At 40.5% G+C, this 20,644-nt stretch overlaps 1 protein-coding gene across 2 annotated transcripts in view; it reads right to left on the reverse strand.

The window, feature by feature from the left end:
* The window catches only part of EPS8L3 (EPS8 signaling adaptor L3), a 195,144-nt gene that overhangs the window by 106,664 nt on the left and 67,836 nt on the right, over positions 1–20,644 (reverse strand). For both annotated transcript variants that reach the window (XM_089681197.1, XM_089681196.1), the window contains exons 3-5: positions 17,222–17,298; positions 14,263–14,327; positions 3,077–3,232 (exon numbers count right to left, since the gene is read on the reverse strand). In XM_089681197.1, coding sequence (XP_089537323.1) covers positions 3,077–3,232; positions 14,263–14,327; positions 17,222–17,298 — 298 coding nt within the window. The remainder of the gene's footprint in view (positions 1–3,076; positions 3,233–14,262; positions 14,328–17,221; positions 17,299–20,644) is intronic.

The following is a 20,644-nucleotide window of genomic DNA, read 5'->3' on the forward strand; positions in this document are numbered from 1 at the left end:
TTTACAGTTGTGTGCAAAATTGTGCATACCCTTGGAGAATTGGTAATATACAGTACAGTATGTTCCATTTTAAAGAAACCATGAGTGAGCAGTCAAAACACATTTCTTTTATTTCTTATGGGATTCATATGCAGTTGTAGCTCATAACAGAATGGCACAATCAGAAAACAAAACATGGCAACAAGTAAACAAATGAAATGACCCCTGTTCAAAAGTCTGCATACCCTTAGTTCTTAGTACTGTGTATTGCCCCCTTTAGCATCAATGACAGCGCGCAGCCTTTTGTAATAGTTGTCTATGAGGCCCAGAATTCTTGCAGGTGGTATAGCTACCCATTCGTCTTGGCAAAATGTCTCCAGGTCATGCAAAATCTTTGGTTATCTTGCATGAACCCTTCGTCTTAGACCTCCCCAGAGTGGCTGGATGATATTAAGGTCAGGAGATTTTAATGGACACTCAAAGCCCTTCACCCTTTTCCGCTCTAAGCACTAGAAGGTCAACTTGGCCTTGTGCTTAGGGTCATTGTTGTGCTGAAAAGTCTGAGAGCGCCTCATGCACAGCTTTCATGCAGAAGAATACACATTTTCTGCCATTATTTCTTAATACCATGCTGCATTCATCTTGCCATCAATTTCTTGCCATCAGTGAGTCACCGTAATGCTTCACAGTGTGGATAGTATTGTTGTCGCTATAGGCTTTGTTGACCCCTCTCCAAATATAGCACTTATGGTTGTGACCATAAAGCTCTATTTTGGTCTCATCACTCCAGATTACAGTGTGCCAGAAACTGTTAAGCATGTCAAAGTGTTGTTGAGCATATTGTAACCTGGCTTTTTTGTGGCATTGTTGTAAAGGCTTCATTGTATGCAATGCTTCTGGTAGTTGTGGCTGCAATTTCTCTTGGTCTACCTGGCCTTGGCTTGGCATTAAGAGATGTCTGAATTGTCAACTTCTTAATAAGTGATTGAACAGTACTGATTGGTATTTTCAAGGCTTTTGATATCTTTTAATATCCTTTTCCATCTTTGTAAAGTCCCATTAACTTGTTACACAGGTCTTTTGACAGTTCCTTTCTGCTCCCCATGGCTTAGTATCAAGCCTGCTCAGTGCATCCATGTGAGAGCTATCAAACTCATTGGCACAAACACTAATTGCAATTTAAAAACCCACAAATGTGGGAAATTAACCTTTAATTGCCATTTTAGCCTGTGTGTCTCAACTTGTGTGTCTGTACCAAGGTCAAACATTCCAGGGTATGTACATTTTCGATCAGGGCCATTTTGGTGATTTCTCTTATCATTATGATTTAAAAAGGTGCCTTTAAAAAGGCAAAGCCTTCTTTCTGTCAACTTGACCATGTAGCTTACTTTTGTTCAAGTATCGTCCTATTGTACTCCTTGAAACAACCATGCTGTCTTTTTCCAGCTCAACCTGTATTTCTCCTGAGGTTACCTGTGGGATTTTCTTTGTTTACCAAACAATTCTTCTGGCAGTCGTGGCTGCAATCTTTCTTGGTTTACCTGACCTTGCAGATCACTGAATTTTCCACTTCTTAATAAGTGAACAGTACTGACAGGTATATGTAAGACTTGGCATATTTTTTATATCCTTTTCCAGCTTTATACAGTTCCATTACTTTGCTACGCAGGTCTTTTGAGAGTCCTTTTCTGCTCCCTCAGTATCTAGCCAGCTCAGTGCATTCACGTGAGAGCTAACAAATTAATTGACTATTCATACACAGACACTAATTACAATTTAAAAAGCCACAGATATGGGAAATGAACCTTTATTTCCAATTCTAATTGGTGTGTGTCACCTTGTGTGTCTGTACCAAGGCCAAACATTTCAGGGTATGTAAACTTTTTGATCAAGGCCATTTGATTGATGTCTATTATCATTATGATTTAAAAAGGAGCTAAACAACTATATGATAATAAATGGCTTCATATGATCACTAACCTTAAACAAAAGACAATTTTTTGGCATGATCAGTCATATTTTCAATATCAGTGTCAACATTTTCTTCCTGGGTATAAAAACAGCTGTATTTACTGCATAAGATGCTGCTACAACACCATAGCTCCCTCTTTAAGCCCTGGTTCACACTGAATGCGACTTTCAAATCGTACTACTTCACTTAAAGTAGCGCAATTTCAAAGCTACAGATCAGTGCAATTTGTACCTGCGATTTTCTATTTATGAAGTCAATTATGAAGTTACAATGAAATTAAAAAAAAGTAGTGCAGGAACTATTTTTTAAATTGTTCTACTTCAAATCACACTGATTAAGACAGTGCCATAGAAATACATTATATGCGACTTCAGGTGCAATTTGTAAATTGCGTGTCACACCTGTCAGACGGGTATCTTCAGCATAGGATCATTTTACAAATGTGTTATATAAAAAGAACAATGCAGTTCACTGCTACCCTTCTTGGGATTGGATGCTCTTTGATACATATACTGACTTTTTAAAGGTCCTGCAGGGGATATAGTTCATACAAACACCCAACCGAGGGTTTAGCCACTTGACCTATTTGTTATTGTACATTATACAGGCTTTTTTTTTAGGGTTACGGTCATTACACTGATTTTAATTATTATACCTTGGCCAAAGTTACAGTGTGTTTTTGTCATGGTTTTTGCTATGTTACAAAAATAAATATGATTTTGTGAAATTTATAAATGTGTACAGTGGTATTACCATCCCGGCAGGTATTTTGTATTATAGTTAATTAATTTTGATATTATTCAATTGGAGTCTTGAGTCTAATCCAGATTTTTAGATTCATTTTTTTTAGTTTGTTATATGGGTGACTGCTCCATATTTTGTTCTGTTTTTCATAGCTTATTTAGACTTGGATGTTTTTCTTTCCTTTTGTAGCACTTTGATATTTTCATAAGGCTTCCCAAGTATCAATTATCAAAAATAAACTAAGAACTGAAAACAGAAAGGTTTTATTTAAACAAATCAGTAGTATGGTGATGCGAGGAGAGAGAACACAGAAGAGAAGCCAAATATACGCAAATTTTACTTCAGCTATAAAATATTATGAAGCAAAAAATATAATCTTACCCTTGATTCTAGGTCAGTTAAGACCAGTTCCCCATTTTGTACCTGAAGCATCATTTCCTGGCCCCATACTTTTCCTTCTGCTTTTAGCAATTGGAGGCGTTTAAGGCAGTCCTCTACATATCTCAGATTATGATCCAACTCACATGTTAGCAAATGCTGACATAAAAAAAATAGTATCATAAATCAGATATAAGTGAAAAAAATCTGTTTTCAAATTCAGAAACAATATACAATTGACAGGCTTGTTTCCCCTGGATTTGATATTTTATGTTGCTGTTTTTGTAATTTATTCATCTTTGTTATACTGCATAACCAGACATCACTATGTCCTATAGTGATGGCTTGTGCCACTTAGCAGATGAAAGGGGCTTTTGACTTACCACTAAAATCCTTTTCTTGGAGTCCCGTGCAGAACACAGAATCCTAGCATTAACCATAGATTACTTTCAGGTGATAGGACAGGGGCAAAAAAGCTGTGGAGAGTTCCCTTGTATAACATCTCCCACTCCCATCAAGCCTCAGTTTTATAGAAATCAATAGGGAGATCATTAGGAACAGAGGGTAGAGTCATGTGTCCTGTCCTCCAAGGAAATGCTATGATTAGTAAGTAAAAAATTCCATTTCTTTTTAATTGTAAAGGATATGGGATTTTAGTCTTAACCAGGAGAACTCCACAACAGTTCAGCTGAAGGGTGGGTGGCAAATATTGCCAAGAGAACAACAAGGTCAAGAAACGGCTTGATACTTAAAAGCCCATGAAGCACTAACAAATCTGGAAGAGTGAGCTTTAACAAGGAAAGGGATGAACCCTATCCTTTAGATCAGTGTTTGTCAACCTTTTTTTCAGTTAAGGCACACTTTAAAATTATGCACAATTTCGGGACACACAAGTCTGAGGCCTTATGCAAATAACCGTGGAAAGCCATGTTTGTCTGCACAAGGACACAGGTATCCCATGCATCTGCAGGTAGTCCTATTCATAGTAGTCCTATTCATGTCAACTGAGATGCAGTGGCTGCACGGACACAGCTGATGCTCCCAATTTAACATCTGTGTGGGTTTCTGTCCCCAAACTCGCATGGTCTGCATTCAGGGACATGCACCTATACCTGCACATGGATATCAAATGGGAAAGAGGCTGTATCTGTGCAGCTCCCAATTGACATAAATAGGGCTGTCTGCACACAGATGCATGGGACACCTGTACAGCCCTGTTTGGACAAACATGGCATTTGCATGGGTGTAGGCTTAAGTACACCGCTGTGAATAAGGCCTAAAATGTATTTTGTGGCAGAGTTCAGTGGTCATTAGTTTGTGATGCAGAGTTGCTTTGTACAATATTCAAATCAGTGAGCTATATGTAGTGGCAGAGTGTTCAGTGATCAGTAGTAGGATGGCGGTCATTGAGCAGTACATATTGGCAGGGCAGTCTATGACCAGTAGGCAGTGACAGGATGATCACAGAGCAGTAGTATGTAGAGGCGGTGCTGTCAGTAAGCAGTATGTTGCAGCAGTGTGGTAAAAGAAAACTTTGTGAGAAGTTGACCTCCAGGAATGTAGGGATGATCATATCTGAGAAGTCCCTGTCCCTCAGGACGGGGGCTTTAACAGCCGTGCCATTAAAGACAGTGACCAAGAAGTAGGATGAAACAGAACTGGTGAACTGGATGGCCTGGTGTCTTTATTCAATTTAATTTATTATATAACTAGGATGGTGGACTGGTCCTTAGGACAGAAAATCCAGATGATTCAGAAGCACCCACAGAGAGTCCACCAGCAGTCTAAGTGTATTCAATTACTATGTAGGCCTGGGCTACTCCAGTGCAATGAGAATCACAGGATTGTCCTTCATCTTAATCCTGTGGAGCAGATGAGGGAGAGTTGTAGAGGAGGAGAGGCATAGATCAGGCTGAACTAATCCCACAGAGTTACCAGAGTGTCCACTGAGAAGGCCAAAGGGTCCATGGACCTGGTAACAAACCTGTTAAATATGCTGCTGAATTGCCAGAGGATCTATTTCTGGCATTCCCCACTTGTGGAAAGGGGCTTGGAACACCTCCTGCTGGAGATTCCATTCCCTTGGATCCATGCACTTACATCTGAGAAAATCTGCATGCCAATTTTCCACACCTGGCATGTGACTGGTGAACAGGAATGGCCCATAAAAGCAGCATTAAATTCCACTCAAGATAGGTAGGGTGTGGGTTAAGGGACAACATAGTGTCCAGAGGAAGACAGGGAATCAGACTTGGGGGCAGTTGTCAGAACAGAGGGTACTAGTAATGTGGAGCCTTCTGTGCCAGGCACTGTAGACTGCTGAACACAGGAAGCATCAAATAATCTCTGCAGGAGTCCAGGTGCCTACCTTGAAGAAGCAAAATAGAATACTTATGTGCAGTAGCTGTCCATGAGACAGAAAATGGTTCTGCTGCTGCAACACAGCATTTGTGTGTTGCAGCCCATGCTCTGCTATACATTGGTGTCCCCACTCCATCCCCACTCCATGACTGCAACACAAAATTTAAATTGTCATAACCAGTGCTACACTATAGCCTTTCTGCATCAAACACACTGGGTCAGGCAAGGGCACAAGGGCTGCAGCAGATGTCTTCCACTCTGCACAGGATAATAGGGACTACAGATAAGCCTCTTATTCGGTTTGAACACAGGTTTTGATCAACCTTTGCTTGTTTGGGCATTCATTTGAACACTGAACTTTCAGCTTGGCAGAGGCTAATCATCATATTTAGTAGCAGGTTCTTATCACGTTACTATAAATGACAGCTTTTTTTCTGCTATTTTTTTGGAAGCAGTAGGTGTCAGCACCTGTCGCGTCATTATCAACCAGTGGTGTCATCTGGCCACATTCATTTACTGGCCAGGAACTCCCATTCATGTAAACACAATGGTCAGGATGGTTAAAAAAAAGGCATGAGGTTCCCCTCATAATTCTTACCAGGACCACATGATCAATTATGTTATCCGAGAGACCACGTCCCTTTGTGTATGCTTAGCTGTCATCCACTGTGATACACAGTAGATTAAATAAATCCTTCTTTATATGCTACACCTGTTTATTTTCTATACATCTGTTTGAAGTGCAGTTTACACAGTATTTTGAGCTTCAGGAGGGAGGGGATAGGAGGCAAGGATCTGACATCACACAATGCACAGCACAGAGAGGAGAGCTGAGTGTAATCTTAGACCTGAGTAGAGTGAAAGGGCACAGTCTCAAAGGGAAACGTGCAGCTGAGTCTGTCAATAACCTTTGTGCTGGAGGGGAGGGATCAATCTCCCAGGAATGCTTGGTATTGAGATTAACTGTCAAAAGTGACTCATGCAGATAGCAGAGAAAGAGAGAGCAGACAGAAGTCACACTAAATGCTACAGATTGAGGCAGCCAAACTATAGTATGATATGCTGTTAATTTTTTTTCAGAAGTTTACAACATGATGTGTTGATGTGTAACTTTCATGAAAATAACAGCTGGTGAATCTGACATAAAGGTCCTTGTTTGAGAACTTTGTGTTATAGAGTGAAAACTAGTGATGATGAGCTGAATGGACCTGGGTTTGGTTTAAGGCAGGTGTTTGGTGAACGTTTCCATATATTCCTACATTCATATTCTGAATTTGAACTTCACTGAAATAAATGGGAGCAGATTGCCTACAGAAATGACAATGCGATTGTGGGGAGGAGCCTAACTATGGCGGTGTAGGAGAGCGCGGTATGGGCGCTCTCCGTGCTTCCCCACTGCCTCGGATACAGTTGTTGGAGAGCAGGGGCCGGGGTGACCTACCGGAGTATGGTGGGTTCCGTACTGGAGACGGTGCTCTGAACGCGGTGAGGAGGAGGTGGACCTCGTCGTCTGGCTGGGTTGGAGACAGGCTGGAGACCCGCTTGAGGAAGTGAGAGCAGAGGGCAGGGTTGCCAAGGAGACGAGGAGGTGCGGCTTGACCACGTGTCAGCCGCAGAGAAGCACTGGGTAGGGGAAAAGCTGGCCGGTGTTTAGAGGTGAGAGGAGAGAGGAAGACGCTGATTCGCTCCCCTCCCAGTGCATGATAGTCTCACACGGGAAAACCGTGCAGCAAGATGCCCCCCCCCCTATGGACCGTGACAACTGAGGAGTCTGCTGGTGCTGCAGCTGTGGAGGGTGAGTGTGAACAGCCTGGATTGAATATTGCGATGCACTGTTGACTGTTGACTCTTGACTGTTTTTGGCTGTCTAAAGGGAGAAAGAGGAGTTGTGAAAAGGGGTTTCCCTGGGGGGTCTGACTGAGAGAAAGGAGGAATTTAAAGCAGCCTGGAAGGTGCACTAAGTGGAGAAGGGGACAATAATAAATCTAGGTCCCTGGCACATATTTTAATCAATTCTGGTGTTTCCCCCATTGAAGAAAACAAAACGCATAGAAGAGATGAAGAATAAATATGTTAAAAATAGTGGGCCAAAGGGGTCTAAAACTGGTACTATAAAAAAATATACACATCAAGGAAATGTGACTCCAGATAAGTCTCAAGGTGTCGGTGAAAAAAGTGAACTGGAAATGAGTATAGAGGGTAGCCCTAGACTCTCCCTGGGAAAAAAATGTAGCAGTCAACAAGCTACAGAAAATTTGGAGATGAGAGACACTGAAAGTGAATTACAAATTCCAAACAAGAAAGAGATGGCAGATATGTTCAAGAATCTAGAAAAAACAAAGCATGAAATGATGAGTATACGAAATGATGTGGGCCGGATGCTATTGAGGGTGGAGGAGACGGAGGAAAGAGTTAAAAGTCATGCCCAATATATTTCTGATCTAGAGAAAAGGACAATAGATATTAAGAAAGATCAAAAAAAGTTGCTATACAGAATGGAAGTACACGAAAACAGGGAGAGGAAAAACATTAGGGTAAGAGGAGTTCCGGAGTCAGTAAAGGGAGAAGAAACACGAGTCCTTATCTGTAAAATATTAAACTCCATAATGGTCAGATCAGAAACAGAAATGGTTAACCTGGAAGGTGTTTTCAGGATAGGAAAAAAATCAACAAGGAAGCGGAAAAGAGAAACCAAGAGATATAATAGTCCAATTTCAGAAATGGGCAGATAAAGAAGTAGTATAGAGAAAGACTAAGGGAAGATCAAGTATTAAATATGGAGAAATGAATATACAGTTTTTTGCAGATTTAACAGCAGAGACACTATGGGGGAGAAGATCTCTAAAACCTCTGTTAGAGCAGATGATATAGCAAAAGGTGCACTACAGATGGGGTATGCCGGAGTGCCTAAGCGGATGGAAGAATGGAGTTACAGCTCAGTTGAGATTTCCTGAGGACTTAAGAGACCTCTGTGATAGACTTGAGTTACAAATAATGGAGGTCCCTGGCTAGGAGGTAGAAGAAGGAGGTTTAGGAGGTGGAGAGAGAGAGGAGTGGCAGTTTGCTAGAAGGGGGAGATAGGGAACTGAGGGCGCTGGATGGAAAAAAAATTTTTTTTTTTCTCATCCCGCTTGACGCTAACCCTCTCTCTCTTTTCCTCTTTTGGGACCTTAGGAAAGGTGGGAGCATATAGAATTGACAACTGAGATAGTTTTGGGGTATCTGAGGTGGTGGGAGGTGGGGGAATCTGTCCATGGTTGGAGTTCAACCCAAGGAGGTAATCTATGGTGGGTTTGGGCCCTCAAAAGATGTATAGGCAAAACGTAAGCCTAAAGGATGGGAGGGGTAGACTGGAGGGTGGAGGGGTGAGGGAGGGTATTAGGTTGGACAGCTTGGAGGAAGATAAGAGTAATAGGGGCAGAGAGAGAGAGAGAGAGAGAGAGAGAGAGAGAGAGAGGGAAAAGATAAAGGAAATGGAAGATTTAAGATTTATAACCTATAATGTAAACGGGTTGTGTTTTCCAGGAAAAATATTTAATTTATATAAGGAACTACAACATAGAGCAGCATCAGTGGCTTTCCTACAGGAAACGCATTTTGAATTGAAGTCAAATGTAAAGTTGAATTCTAGATATTATCCGTTATGGTACTATGCCGTTTCCCCGGTTAAAAGAGCAAAAGGGGTAGCTATAGGATTTGTAAAGAATATAAGGTTTGAGTTGGAAGAAAGAGAGACAGAGCCAGAGGGGAGGTTTTTATTTCTGAGAGGTAAAATACAAGATATTGAATGTACAGTTGCTAATATTTATTGCCCTAATAAGAAGCCGGAGTTATTCCTGAAAAGAATTTTAAAAAGATTGATGGATTTTAGAAAGGGGTATTTGATAGTAGCCGGGGACTTTAATTTATGTATGGACCCACAAATGGACACTACTTCATCTACACAAAGAGAGGGGAGTAAGTCCCTAAGAGTATTGAGGAAAGTGATAAGGGAGTATCAGCTGGTGGACAGTTGGAGAATTATGCACATGAACGATAGAGACTATTCCTTCTTCTCAAGGGCCCATGAGATGTATTCTAGACTGGACTACATACTGATAGATCACCGATTAATAGAGTCTTTGGTTAGAGTGACAATACAGGTAATGTCACTCTCAGACCATGCCCCGGTTATAATGAAAGTAGGATGGGGAAGAAGGCCTCCAGGAGGGTCGGTGTGGCAGTTGAATGAGGCTCTCCTAATGGATCCAGAGATTGAGCGAAAGATTGGAGAGGAGATTAGGAGATATTTTGAGGAAAATGAAACGGGAGAGGTGTCGGAGGTTACAGTGTGGGAGGCCCATAAGGTATAAATAAGGGGAGTCCTTATTGCAATTGGGGCTAGAAAGAAAAGGGAAAGGAGAGAGATTAGTAGGCTCCTAAAAGAACTGGAGGAGGTTGAACAATTGCATAAAAAGAATAAAACGAAAGAGATAATGCAGAAGGTAAAGGAAAAGAAAGAAGAATTAGAGATTATGATGGAAGAAGAGAAGAAGAGAGTCTTTAACAAAGTGTTATGTGAAAGATATAGATGGGGGGATAGAACAGGAAAGTTTTTGATGAGAGCTTTAAAGGAAAAAGAAAAATAGGAATTGTATAGAGAAAATAAAGAACCCCAAGGGAGAACTGGTTCACTCAACTAGAGATATTGCGAAAGTGTTTAGGGATTATTATAGCAAACTTTATAACATTGCCCCCCAAGATTTATCATGTAAGGATGGAATAACAAATGTAGAAAAAAGAAGAATATATTTAAAAAATGCAGGATTTCCGAAATTAAATGAAGATCTTTTGAATTCTCTAGAATCTGAAATAACTTATAAAGATAGCATTAAAAAATTCTATGACAAGCAAAAGCCCAGGGCCAGATGGGTATACTGGTAGATATTATAAAAAATACAGTGAATTGTTAATACCTAAATTGAAGTCCTATTTCAACGCCTTGGGGGAAGAGATGGATATGAGACGAGAATCACTGCAGGCTCAGGCGGTCCTCATTTACAAGGAAGCAAAAGATCCCACCCAATGTTCAAGCTATAGACCAATATCACTATTAAATATAGATATGAAGATTTATGAAAAGATTTTAGCAAATAGATTTAAAAAGATTTAATGCCCGAATGGATACATGAAGATCAGGTGGGTTTTGTCCAGGGGAGAGAGGGTCGAGATAATGGGTTGAGATCATTGTTGCTTATTCAGAAAAGTAGAAAGGGAAAAACGCCAGTGGTGTCTCTTTCAGTGGACGCAGAGAAGGCATTTGATAGAGTTAATTGGGGATATATGATGGATACATTGGAGATCCTGGGAGTGGGTGCTAGAATTAGAACTTGGATAGGAAAGTTGTATAGAAGCCCCTCTACAGTGGTTATGGTAAATGGGGAAATGTCAGAGTCATTTGAGATGACAAACGGAACAAGACAGGGCTGCCCACTGTCCCCATTATTGTATGTTCTGTCCTTGGAATCACTGTTAACAACAATAAGGAAAAATGCAGACATAAAAGGAATATGGGTGGGAAATATAGAGCATAAGGTTGCCGCATTTGCAGATGATTTATAGTTTTATGTAGGAAATCCTAGGATAATGCTCCCTAATTTAATGAGGGCTCTGAAGGAATATGGAGAGATGTCAAACTTAAAAATTAACCCGTCTAAAACAGAGATATATAAACCTTCCAAATAAAGAAAAAAGGGGGATACAAGGGGAATTTCCCTTTGTGTGGAAAGAGAGAGAATTAAAGTATTTAGGAGTAAAACTCACCTCGGCTTATAAAAACTTGTATAAATCAAACTATATAGTAATGTTAAACGAAATTAGAGAGGAATTAAAGAGATTAAGTGGAGGAAAATCGGTCCTGGTTGGGACGTATAAATTTGATAAAAATGGTTGTAGTTCCCAAAATCCTATATAAATTCCAAATGGTCCCTATTAAGCTTCCAGAGGTATATTTTAAGATAATGAAAAAGATGATGATAAGATTTATTTGGAGAAATAAAAAACCTAGAGTATCTTATGAAGTGATAACTAGAAATAAAGAGAATGGAGGATTGGGAGTGCCTGACTTTAAGAGATATTATAATGCAGTTATTTTGGCTAGAATATTTGACTGGACATATAATTTAAAAGGGAAAAGTTGGGTCACAATAGAAAATTCACTTAGTGGTAATAATTTAAGTACGAGCATATGGGTGCCTAGTATAGAGGATTAAAAGAAAGCACGAGGGTGTATACATTAAATGTGTTAAGAGTGTGGGATAAAATGCACAGACAGTTAAAGTGAGAGTATAACTCATTCCTGATGCCATTGAGAAATTCAGGGTTCTTCCCGCCAGGTAGGGAGGAGGTCTCAGGAAAATGGATCAGGAATGAGGGAGCCCAGTTGAGAGATATAATGAAAAGTGTAGAATTGAGAACACTTAAAGGATTTGAAAAAGGAAGAGGGAAAGATTTTCACTAGGATAGATAGTTGAGTTATAATCAATTAAAATGTTTTGTGGGGAAATTACCTAAGCCTTTGAGAGCGAGTATAGATTGGAACTTATTTGAGAAGCTGTTGGGATCACGAGGTGATGGGAAACATGGTACGGCAAAAATATATAAAATTCTCACTGAGTTAGATATAGGTGGAAAAAAAATTAATGTATATAGAAAAATGGGAAAGAGATCTGGGTGTGAGATAGATGAGGTTAAACAGAAAAAAAATTTAGATTGGTTCACGAGGATATAAGTTCACGAGAGGTGGAAATTAATTTTAAATGTTTGACAAAAGGATATATTACACCGAGTATAGAACATAAGATGAGTGGAGAGAAATCACCTTTTTGTTGGCGGGGGTGTGGAGAGATAGGCACGTTTTATCACATATGATGGGAATGTCCAAAGATACAAGTATTTTGGAGAAAAGTGGTACACCAAATTAGAAAGATTACGGAAATTGATATTAGTCTGGACCCTGGAACCTGCCTTTTACATAATACAGAAATACCAGTAAATAAATATAAAGAATCAGGAGTATGGTATTTTTTAAATGCAGCCAAGGGATTGATCCCAAAGTTTTGGCGTCAAGTAGAAGCTCCAAAAAAACAAACTGGATAGATAGAGTGGACCATATTGTAAGATTAGAGAAACTGTTTTATATCCAGGAAGATGGCTTGGTGATATACCATGCGAAATGGAAAAAATGGGAAGAGTTTAGATCAAGGGTGAGTGGATGGAATAAGGCATCTCTCTTTCCTGCCCATCTGTGGTGAGAACACGATTTAAAGCCTCTTTTTCTCTTGCCAAGGAGCGGTAGTCGAAGGGTGGGGTGTGACTTCGGATTTTTCTAATGGGGGGGTTGGGAGAAATAAGGAAAATATGGGAAATTAGTGTATAAGTTAGATACTGTTGTTATAGGAATGTAAAGAATTTATATTGTAGATTTTAATTTTCCTAATATTTTGAAAACCAATAAATATTTAAATTATAAAAAACAATGGGAGCAGATTGTTAAAAAAAAAACTTGCAGCTCACCCCAGGTAACAACACTCATTCTCTCATATCTCTCACAATCCACTGCCTGCAAATCACCTTGTTGCTGTCCCAAAGGAAACTACAAAATCTCTGGTGATGTATATTGCCCAGGCATATTCCATTGTTGTCAGATTAAAATAAAAATGCCTGTGAAAAAAACAATTGGAGCCAGAAATAGAAAATATGCCCTGTGCAAAATACATGCAACCTCTTATTACTGTGATAATTAAACTCTCCCTTCCCAACACCCTCCCTTCCCAGTTCTCTAGGACACACAGCATTTTACTACCTATAGGACTTTGAGGGTTTATATCTACTTTAGCAAACTTATCTTTGCTTACTAGCCCTACACTAATCTCTTTTTACACAATTTGTCAGCAGCACCCCCTTTGCTTTCCCTATCAAAGATAAAACACATTTTCAATATGGCTGCTGTGACCTCACCGTTTTTTAATGAGGGGGCTGGCATAGCCAGCTAAACTGAGCTCAAAGACCAAGCATTATGATTACAAAGGATTCGGTTCAGCGAATTCCTGCATAACTCGCCAGGACCACAAATTTCAAACATGCAGAATTTGAAGCAAACCCGTGGTAGTAGTGAACCCAAATCTCATCCCTAGTGGCTTCAACTTCAAGATTGTGACTGTAAGCAGTTCCCACTGGAGGTATGCATATGATGTGGGCTCTCAGCAGGTGGGCTTTAATGCCAAGAGGCCGCATATATGTGTCCCTTTGTAAACAGTTTCCTGTGCGCCCTGCATGCTTCCAGCACGAGTCCTGGAAAGCTCCCGATGTATACTTGCGATAGGGAGCTTTTAAATCATGCGACCACATGATTGGAATGCCGGCCTCTGCCTCCTGGCATTTAGAACCTCTTAAAAGGTTGGGAGACAGCAAAGGGAAGGGGTTAAAGGTCTCACTATCCATTAACATTTGTATCATCCTTCTAATACCTTCTTTGCTTTTTAGATACTTTACTGAGAAAGAAATACTTGTTTATGCATAATTCAGTTTTATAGAAAAACATAGTTGTAACTATGGTTGAACTGGATGGACTTTTTTTTTTCAGCCAGAGTAACTAGGTAACTACTGTATGTAACTATCTCGAAAAGCTCTGCACCTGTGAAGACAAAATTATATTAATAACATCCAATAAAGACAACAAAATATTTACACAGTTGTGATATCAACATCTGATCATTGTGTCGGTACATATACAAATGTAACAAATAGCGGTCTATTATATCTTTTAAATTATTATAAAATGTCCTTACCTCCACTCTATGATGAAAGTTGCTGACTTCATTGGATAATGACTTTGCATACAATTTTCTCTGCTCTGCAGTGTGATCAGAACAAAGTAAAGTAAGCTATTTTATAACTACACTAATTATTTTATTTCAAATATTGGAGCGTTCATTTTATTGCATGCATAAGAAAAAAAATATTATATTGGAGTTGGAAAAGATATGAGGCAGTCTCTAGAATATTTAGGAGATGCCACTTTTTCTATTTATCTTTTACAATCTCGTAGGTATAATATTACAACAAATATTTTACATTTTTGTATACAGTATTTATATTTTCTTTCTATGGAGAAAGGGTTCCCGTTTGCATATCCTCCTCTATGTAGTTTACGGAAAGGAGGGGTGACATGTTCACATCTAGACATGTGCAGTTCGTTTTGTTATGAATCGAAATTCAGGCAAAAATTTCAGAATCAAAATAGTAACCAATTTCATCAAATACAAAATAAATTGTAACTAAACAATGAAATCCATTAGTACACTGCTCAAAAAAATTAAAGGAACACTTTGAAAACACATCAGATCTCAATGGGGAAAAATATAATGCTGGATATCTATACTGATATGAACTAGGTAATCTGTTAGGAACGTAAGGATGTTCCTTCGTTTGAAGGAAATGAAAATTATCAACCTACAGAGGACTGAATTCAAAGTCACCCAGAAAATCAAAGTGAAAAAAATGATGCAGCAGGCTAGTCCATTTGCTGAAATTTCATTGCAGCAACTCAAAATGGTACTCAGTAGTTTGTATGGCTCCCACGTGCTTGTATGCATGCCTGACAACGTTGGGGCATGCTCCTAATGACATGACGGATGTTGTCATGGGGTATTTCCTCCCAGATCTGGACCAGGGCATTAATGAGCTCCTGGACAGTCTGAGGTGCAACCTGGATAGACCGAAACATGATATCCCAGAGGTGTTCTATTGGATTTAGGTCAGGCAAGCGTGGGGGCCATTCAATGGTATCAATTCCTTCATCCTCCAGGAACTTCCTGCATAATTTCGCCACATGAGGTTGGGTATTGTCAGGCACCAGGAGGAACCCAGGACCCACTGCACCAGCGTAGGGTCTGACAATAGGTCCAAGGATTTCATCCCGATACCGAATGGCAGTCAGGGTGCCATGGTCTTGCCTGTAGAGGTCTGTTCATCCCTCAATGGATATGCCTCCCCAGACCGCCACTGACCCACCACCAAAATGGTCATGCTGAACGATGTGACAGGCAGCATAACATTCTCCATGGCTTCTCCAGACCCTTTCACATCTGTCACATGTGCTCAGGGTGAACCTGCTCTCATCTGTGAAAAGCACAGGGCGCCAGTGGTGGACCTGCCAATTCTGATGTTCAATGGCAAATGCCAATCAAGCTCTATGGTGCTGGGCAGTAAGCACTTGGCCCACTAGAGAACATCGGGTCCTCAGGCCACCCTCTTAAAGTCTGTTTCTGATTGTTTGGTCAGAGACATTCACACCAGTGGCCTGCTGGAGGTCATTGTGTTTGGCTCTGGTAGTGCTCATCTTGTTCCTCCTTGCACAAAGAAGCAGATACTGGTCCTTCTGATGGGTTAAGGACCTTCTATGGCCCTGTCCAGCTCTCTTAGAGTAACTGCCTGTCTCCTGGAATCTCCTCTATGCTTTTGAGACTGCGCTGGGAGACACAGCAAACCTTCTGGCAATGGCACTTGGACTGCATGTGCAACCTCTGTAGGGTCCAGGTATTGCCACATGCTAACAGTAGTGACACTGACCCTAGCCAAATGCAAAACTACTAAACAACAGTCAGAAAAAATGAGTAAGGAAAAAAATGTTAGTGACCTTCACCTATAAAATCATTCCTGTTTTGGGATCGTCTCATTGTTGCCCGTCTAGTACACCTGTTAATTTCATTAACACCAAAGCAGCTGAAACTGATTAACAACCCCCACTGCTACTTAACTGACCAGATTAATATCCCAGGAATTTAATTGACTTGATACCATACTCTTATTAAAAAGTGTTTCATTAATTTTTTTGAGCAGTGTATTAATTTGTTTCATTTGGATGACATGCAAAGTAGTGTGCTTGCAGTGAAGCACACAGACACAGCCCCATAGTAAAACACACCCAGCACATTGTTAACCCTTTGATTGTCCCAGATGTTCACCCCTTCCTGCCCAGTAGTACAGTATCAGTGCTTTTTATTAGCACTGATTATATTGGTGTCACTGGGGATGTCAGTGACACCAAGTCAGTTCCCCCCCAGTTTCAGAATACTTGCTGCAGTTCCACTATAAGTTGCTGATCGCAGCCATTACTAGTAAAAATAAAGAATAATAAAATCCCAGTATGTATACCGCCATTTCTAAACACTAACTTTCACAAAAAACAATTAATTTACATGTATTTGGATTTTTTCTTTTAGAAAAGACTTGTAGCTGAATACATTTTGGTCTAAATTTATGATGAAATAGGATTTTTAAATTTTTTTTACTGGAAATAGCAAAAAATCAAAAATGTTATTTTTTTCTCTAAATGGTCTTTTTTTTGGTCTTTTTTTAGTGCAAAAAATACAAAAGCACAGGTGATCAAATACCACTGAAAGAAAGCTTAATTCATGGGAAAAAAAAAGGATGTATATTTCAGTTAGGTGTAGCGTTCCATGACCGTCAGTTGAAGTAAAGCAGTGCTGTAATGCAAAAAATGTCCTGGTCAGGAAGGGTGGTAAATCCTTTGGAGGGCAAGTGGTTAAGCATTATTTCATACTGGAGTCACAATTCATGACTCCAGTAAATTCTCACTACATGCAAATGAGTGTGCCCAATGTAAGTAAGTAATAATGCATTTTTGTGCTAATGTCTCTTGGTGGCTTAAAAAAAAGATGTTCTCCACAGCAATGAAAGAAAAAAATTGGAAAAGACATTTGGAAATATAGAAATATTTCCTACCATAGATGTTTCTTGCACTTGGTCTACTGGCAAAATTGCTGGAACTGGAAGATTCTCCATGCTGTGCTAGCACCCCACTAAATGGAGAAAAATATTAAAATACATTATTCTGAAAATACTGTGCTGTTATGAATTTGATATTTAGCACCAATGGGTGTTATCACTATGACAATGATGTGGGCATTAATCACAATTATAAAGCATATAACAATATACATACATGTAAGAGAACAAAGAGCAATTACAAGCAGTTACAACTAGCTGCAACATAAATATTTGCTCCTCCTCCTTGACCAGTGCTTCCAAAATCAAGCTGCTTGCTATCGGGCAGCTAGTGTGTGCTTGCTCCCAAGCCCAACTCTATGTGTCCATAAGATACAGAGCTGCGGCTTGGCCCTTCCCTCTGCTCTCTCCTCACTGGCTGTGATTGACAGCAGTAGGCGCCAATGGCTCCTGCTGCTGTGTTTCAGCCAATGAGGAGAGGGAGACCCGAGGCTGCCATGCACATTTCTGGGTCAAGAGGTGGCTCAGGTAAGTATAAGGAGGGGCTGAGGGGGGAAGCAGCACACAGAAGGTTTGAAGGTAAAACAAACTGCTTTTACATCCACTTTTAGTAATTTTGAAAGTTGACAGATTTGTGACAGTTGTCTGTGCTCTGGTTTTTCAGTCTTCCCAAACACTTCCCAAACTGACAACAAATTTAACCACCAGATGTTATAGATCTCAACTCCAAGGTCTTACAAGTGCTTATCCATCATTCATTCCAGTTTTGCCATCTTCCTTATATACAGCTTCTGCAAAGACCTTATGGAGTTGCAATTTATAGGTTCTGGTAAGTGTAGTTGACAATAAGTCACTGTTGTGGAACATGTTGAAAAGTTACATAGTTGGTTAGGTTGAATAAAGACACCAGTCCATTGAGTTCAACTTGGGTTTGTGTGTGTGAGTTTTTATGTCACTTCCACTTTCCATAGCCCTGTATATATCCTTTTGCTCTCACTAAGAAACACAGAATATTTTTTATTTATTTATCCATGCTCCCTGTTGATACCACCAACTGTGGAAGTGTCATGTACCTGGTAGAAGTTTGAACTAATAAGGGCAGCCTCTCTTGTATCTCCAGCCCAGGCCCCACTGAAAGGTGGAACAGATGGTGCCGAGGGACAGGAGGAAAATGAGTGCCTGCAGATGTTGATTGTAGAACTTGTGGCTGGGAGGCATAACCTTGGTAGATCAGGCAGGGCATCCGATCAGGAACAGAGGAGATGCAGGAACAAGCAGCCGAGGTTAAAGGAGCACTCAACCGGAATGGCAAGACCTGGGTACATGGCTTGCCAGAACTTCTAACAAGCATGAGGCTGTAACACGTGAAAACTAGAGCTGGTATGATAAACAGCCAGGGTAAGCACTCAGTGGGTCTGTAGAGCTGAACTGGAGCCAGAAGCATAGTAAGGGAGGCAGCCAGGGTCAGCAGCAAGCAGGCGATGAGGTACCAAAACAACAGACAAGAATGTTGTCAGGAGCAAACCAGGATCAGAAAGCAGAAGCATACATAGGATCCAAGAGCAGGTCAATGGCAAGCTGGGTCAACAACAGATAACACACAGGATGCAAACAGGACACAAGGAAACAGCTGAAGACCAGTCAGCACTGAGAGAGTAAGAGCCTTCCTTAAATAGCCCATCTGGTGCCAGATACTGTGGGCACGCTCCCGCTTCTTGTACACATGTGCGAGCCTATGCTCATTTTTGTTAGCAATGTGCCTGTGCTTTTTTCTAGGCATGATGTTGTGCGTATGCGCATATGTATGCACCAGTCATCGTACAGGAAGTCCCCTACGTTGCCCCTCCCCTTAGGGGCAGCCTCCAGATGCCCACCATCGTCCGTTTCTCAGGATGAAGACAGAGGTAAGTCTGCACCAAACATGGAGCATGGACGATAGAGGAAGGTTCCCAAGGATTATCTTCTGGGCCATAGCCTTTTTTCATTTAATGAGGAACTGAGTCTGACCACCTCTCTTCCTGCAATCCAGGATGGCTTCAACCTCATAATCTTCGTTTCCATCAACAAGCAGTGGAGCTGGAGCCTCTGGTTCCCGACCAGGAAATGGGTTTGAAGCAGTCCGTTTTAATGATACATGAAACACAGGATTAATTCTTAAGCTCTTAGGCAGAGTTAACTCAAAAGCTACTGCATTAATCCTTCTCTTTACAGGAAAAGGCGCAATGTATCTCAGCCCTAATTTCTTTGAGGAACAAGCCAATTTTAAGTTAACAGTGGATAGTCATACCTTATCTCCAGGTTCTAGATCCAGATTACCCCTCTTCTTCTTATCAATAAATAATAATAATGGCTTCTTGCAGGAAACTATCATTTGACTTCCAAAATTCCAGACAATCCTGCACAGCTGGTACCAAAGATTCTCAAGGCAAATCTGGCAGAAAAGAAGGATGAAATCCATAATTTTCAAAGAATGGTGTCTGTTTGATAGCGGAATGCACCGAATTATTATAGGTAAACTCTGGCAGTGGAGGAAGAGGCGCCCAATCATTTTGTGCAAAGGAAGAAAAACAATGTAAATAATGTTCTAGGGTCTGATTTGTCCTCTCAGTCTGACTATTAGTTTTTGGATAGAAAGCCAAAGACAGATAATGTTCAATGCGCAACACTTCACACAAGGACCTCCAGAACCTGGAAGTGAACTGTACCCCACGGTCAGAAATGAAGTTACTGGGAATACCATATAGTCGTACTTCTTCCCTGATGAAGGCAGATGCAGTCTCCACAGCCGAAGGAGTTCCTTTTAAGAACACAAAGTGGGCCATCTTGGACAAAGATGGTGGTAAATCCTTCTGATGGGGGTAACTCTACAATAAAGTTCAGAGATCATGCTCCATAATTCGTTAGGTACAGGAAGCAGCTCCAACAGACCCCAATTCTTAGTTCTATCAGATTTATTCCACAAACATACTGTGCATGATTTAACATAGTCCCTGCAATCTTGCACCAGGTCTGGCCATCAGAACGAGCAAAGAATTAAGTGTGAAGTCTTATGAACTCCAAAATGACCTGCCAGATGTAAAGTACTGCTGTCCAAAATTACTCTGGAACAAAGATCTGCTCACCATGGAAGTAGAGGCCCTCCTTGAGTTGGAGACAAAGTTCCTGTGGTGGAGGATGATTCAGGACTGCTGCCTTATCTGAGATAAGATCAGCTTGTAATAACAATATGCTTTTAGCAGGTAGAATCTTAGAGTTAGGGGACACCCCTGTATCTTGAAACATACAAGAAAGGGCATCCCATTCTGTGATCCGGGACGATACGTAATATGGAAGTTGAACCTAGAGAAGAAAAGTGCCCATCTGGCTTGGCGGGGTCTTTGATGTTTAGCTGCTCTTAAGTATTCTAGGTTCTTTTGCTCT

The sequence above is a fragment of the Staurois parvus genome, unplaced genomic scaffold, assembly GCF_062004578.1.
Source record: "Staurois parvus isolate SC_StPar_1 unplaced genomic scaffold, SC_StPar_1.0 ptg000261l, whole genome shotgun sequence".
NCBI classification, from domain to species: domain Eukaryota; kingdom Metazoa; phylum Chordata; class Amphibia; order Anura; family Ranidae; genus Staurois; species Staurois parvus.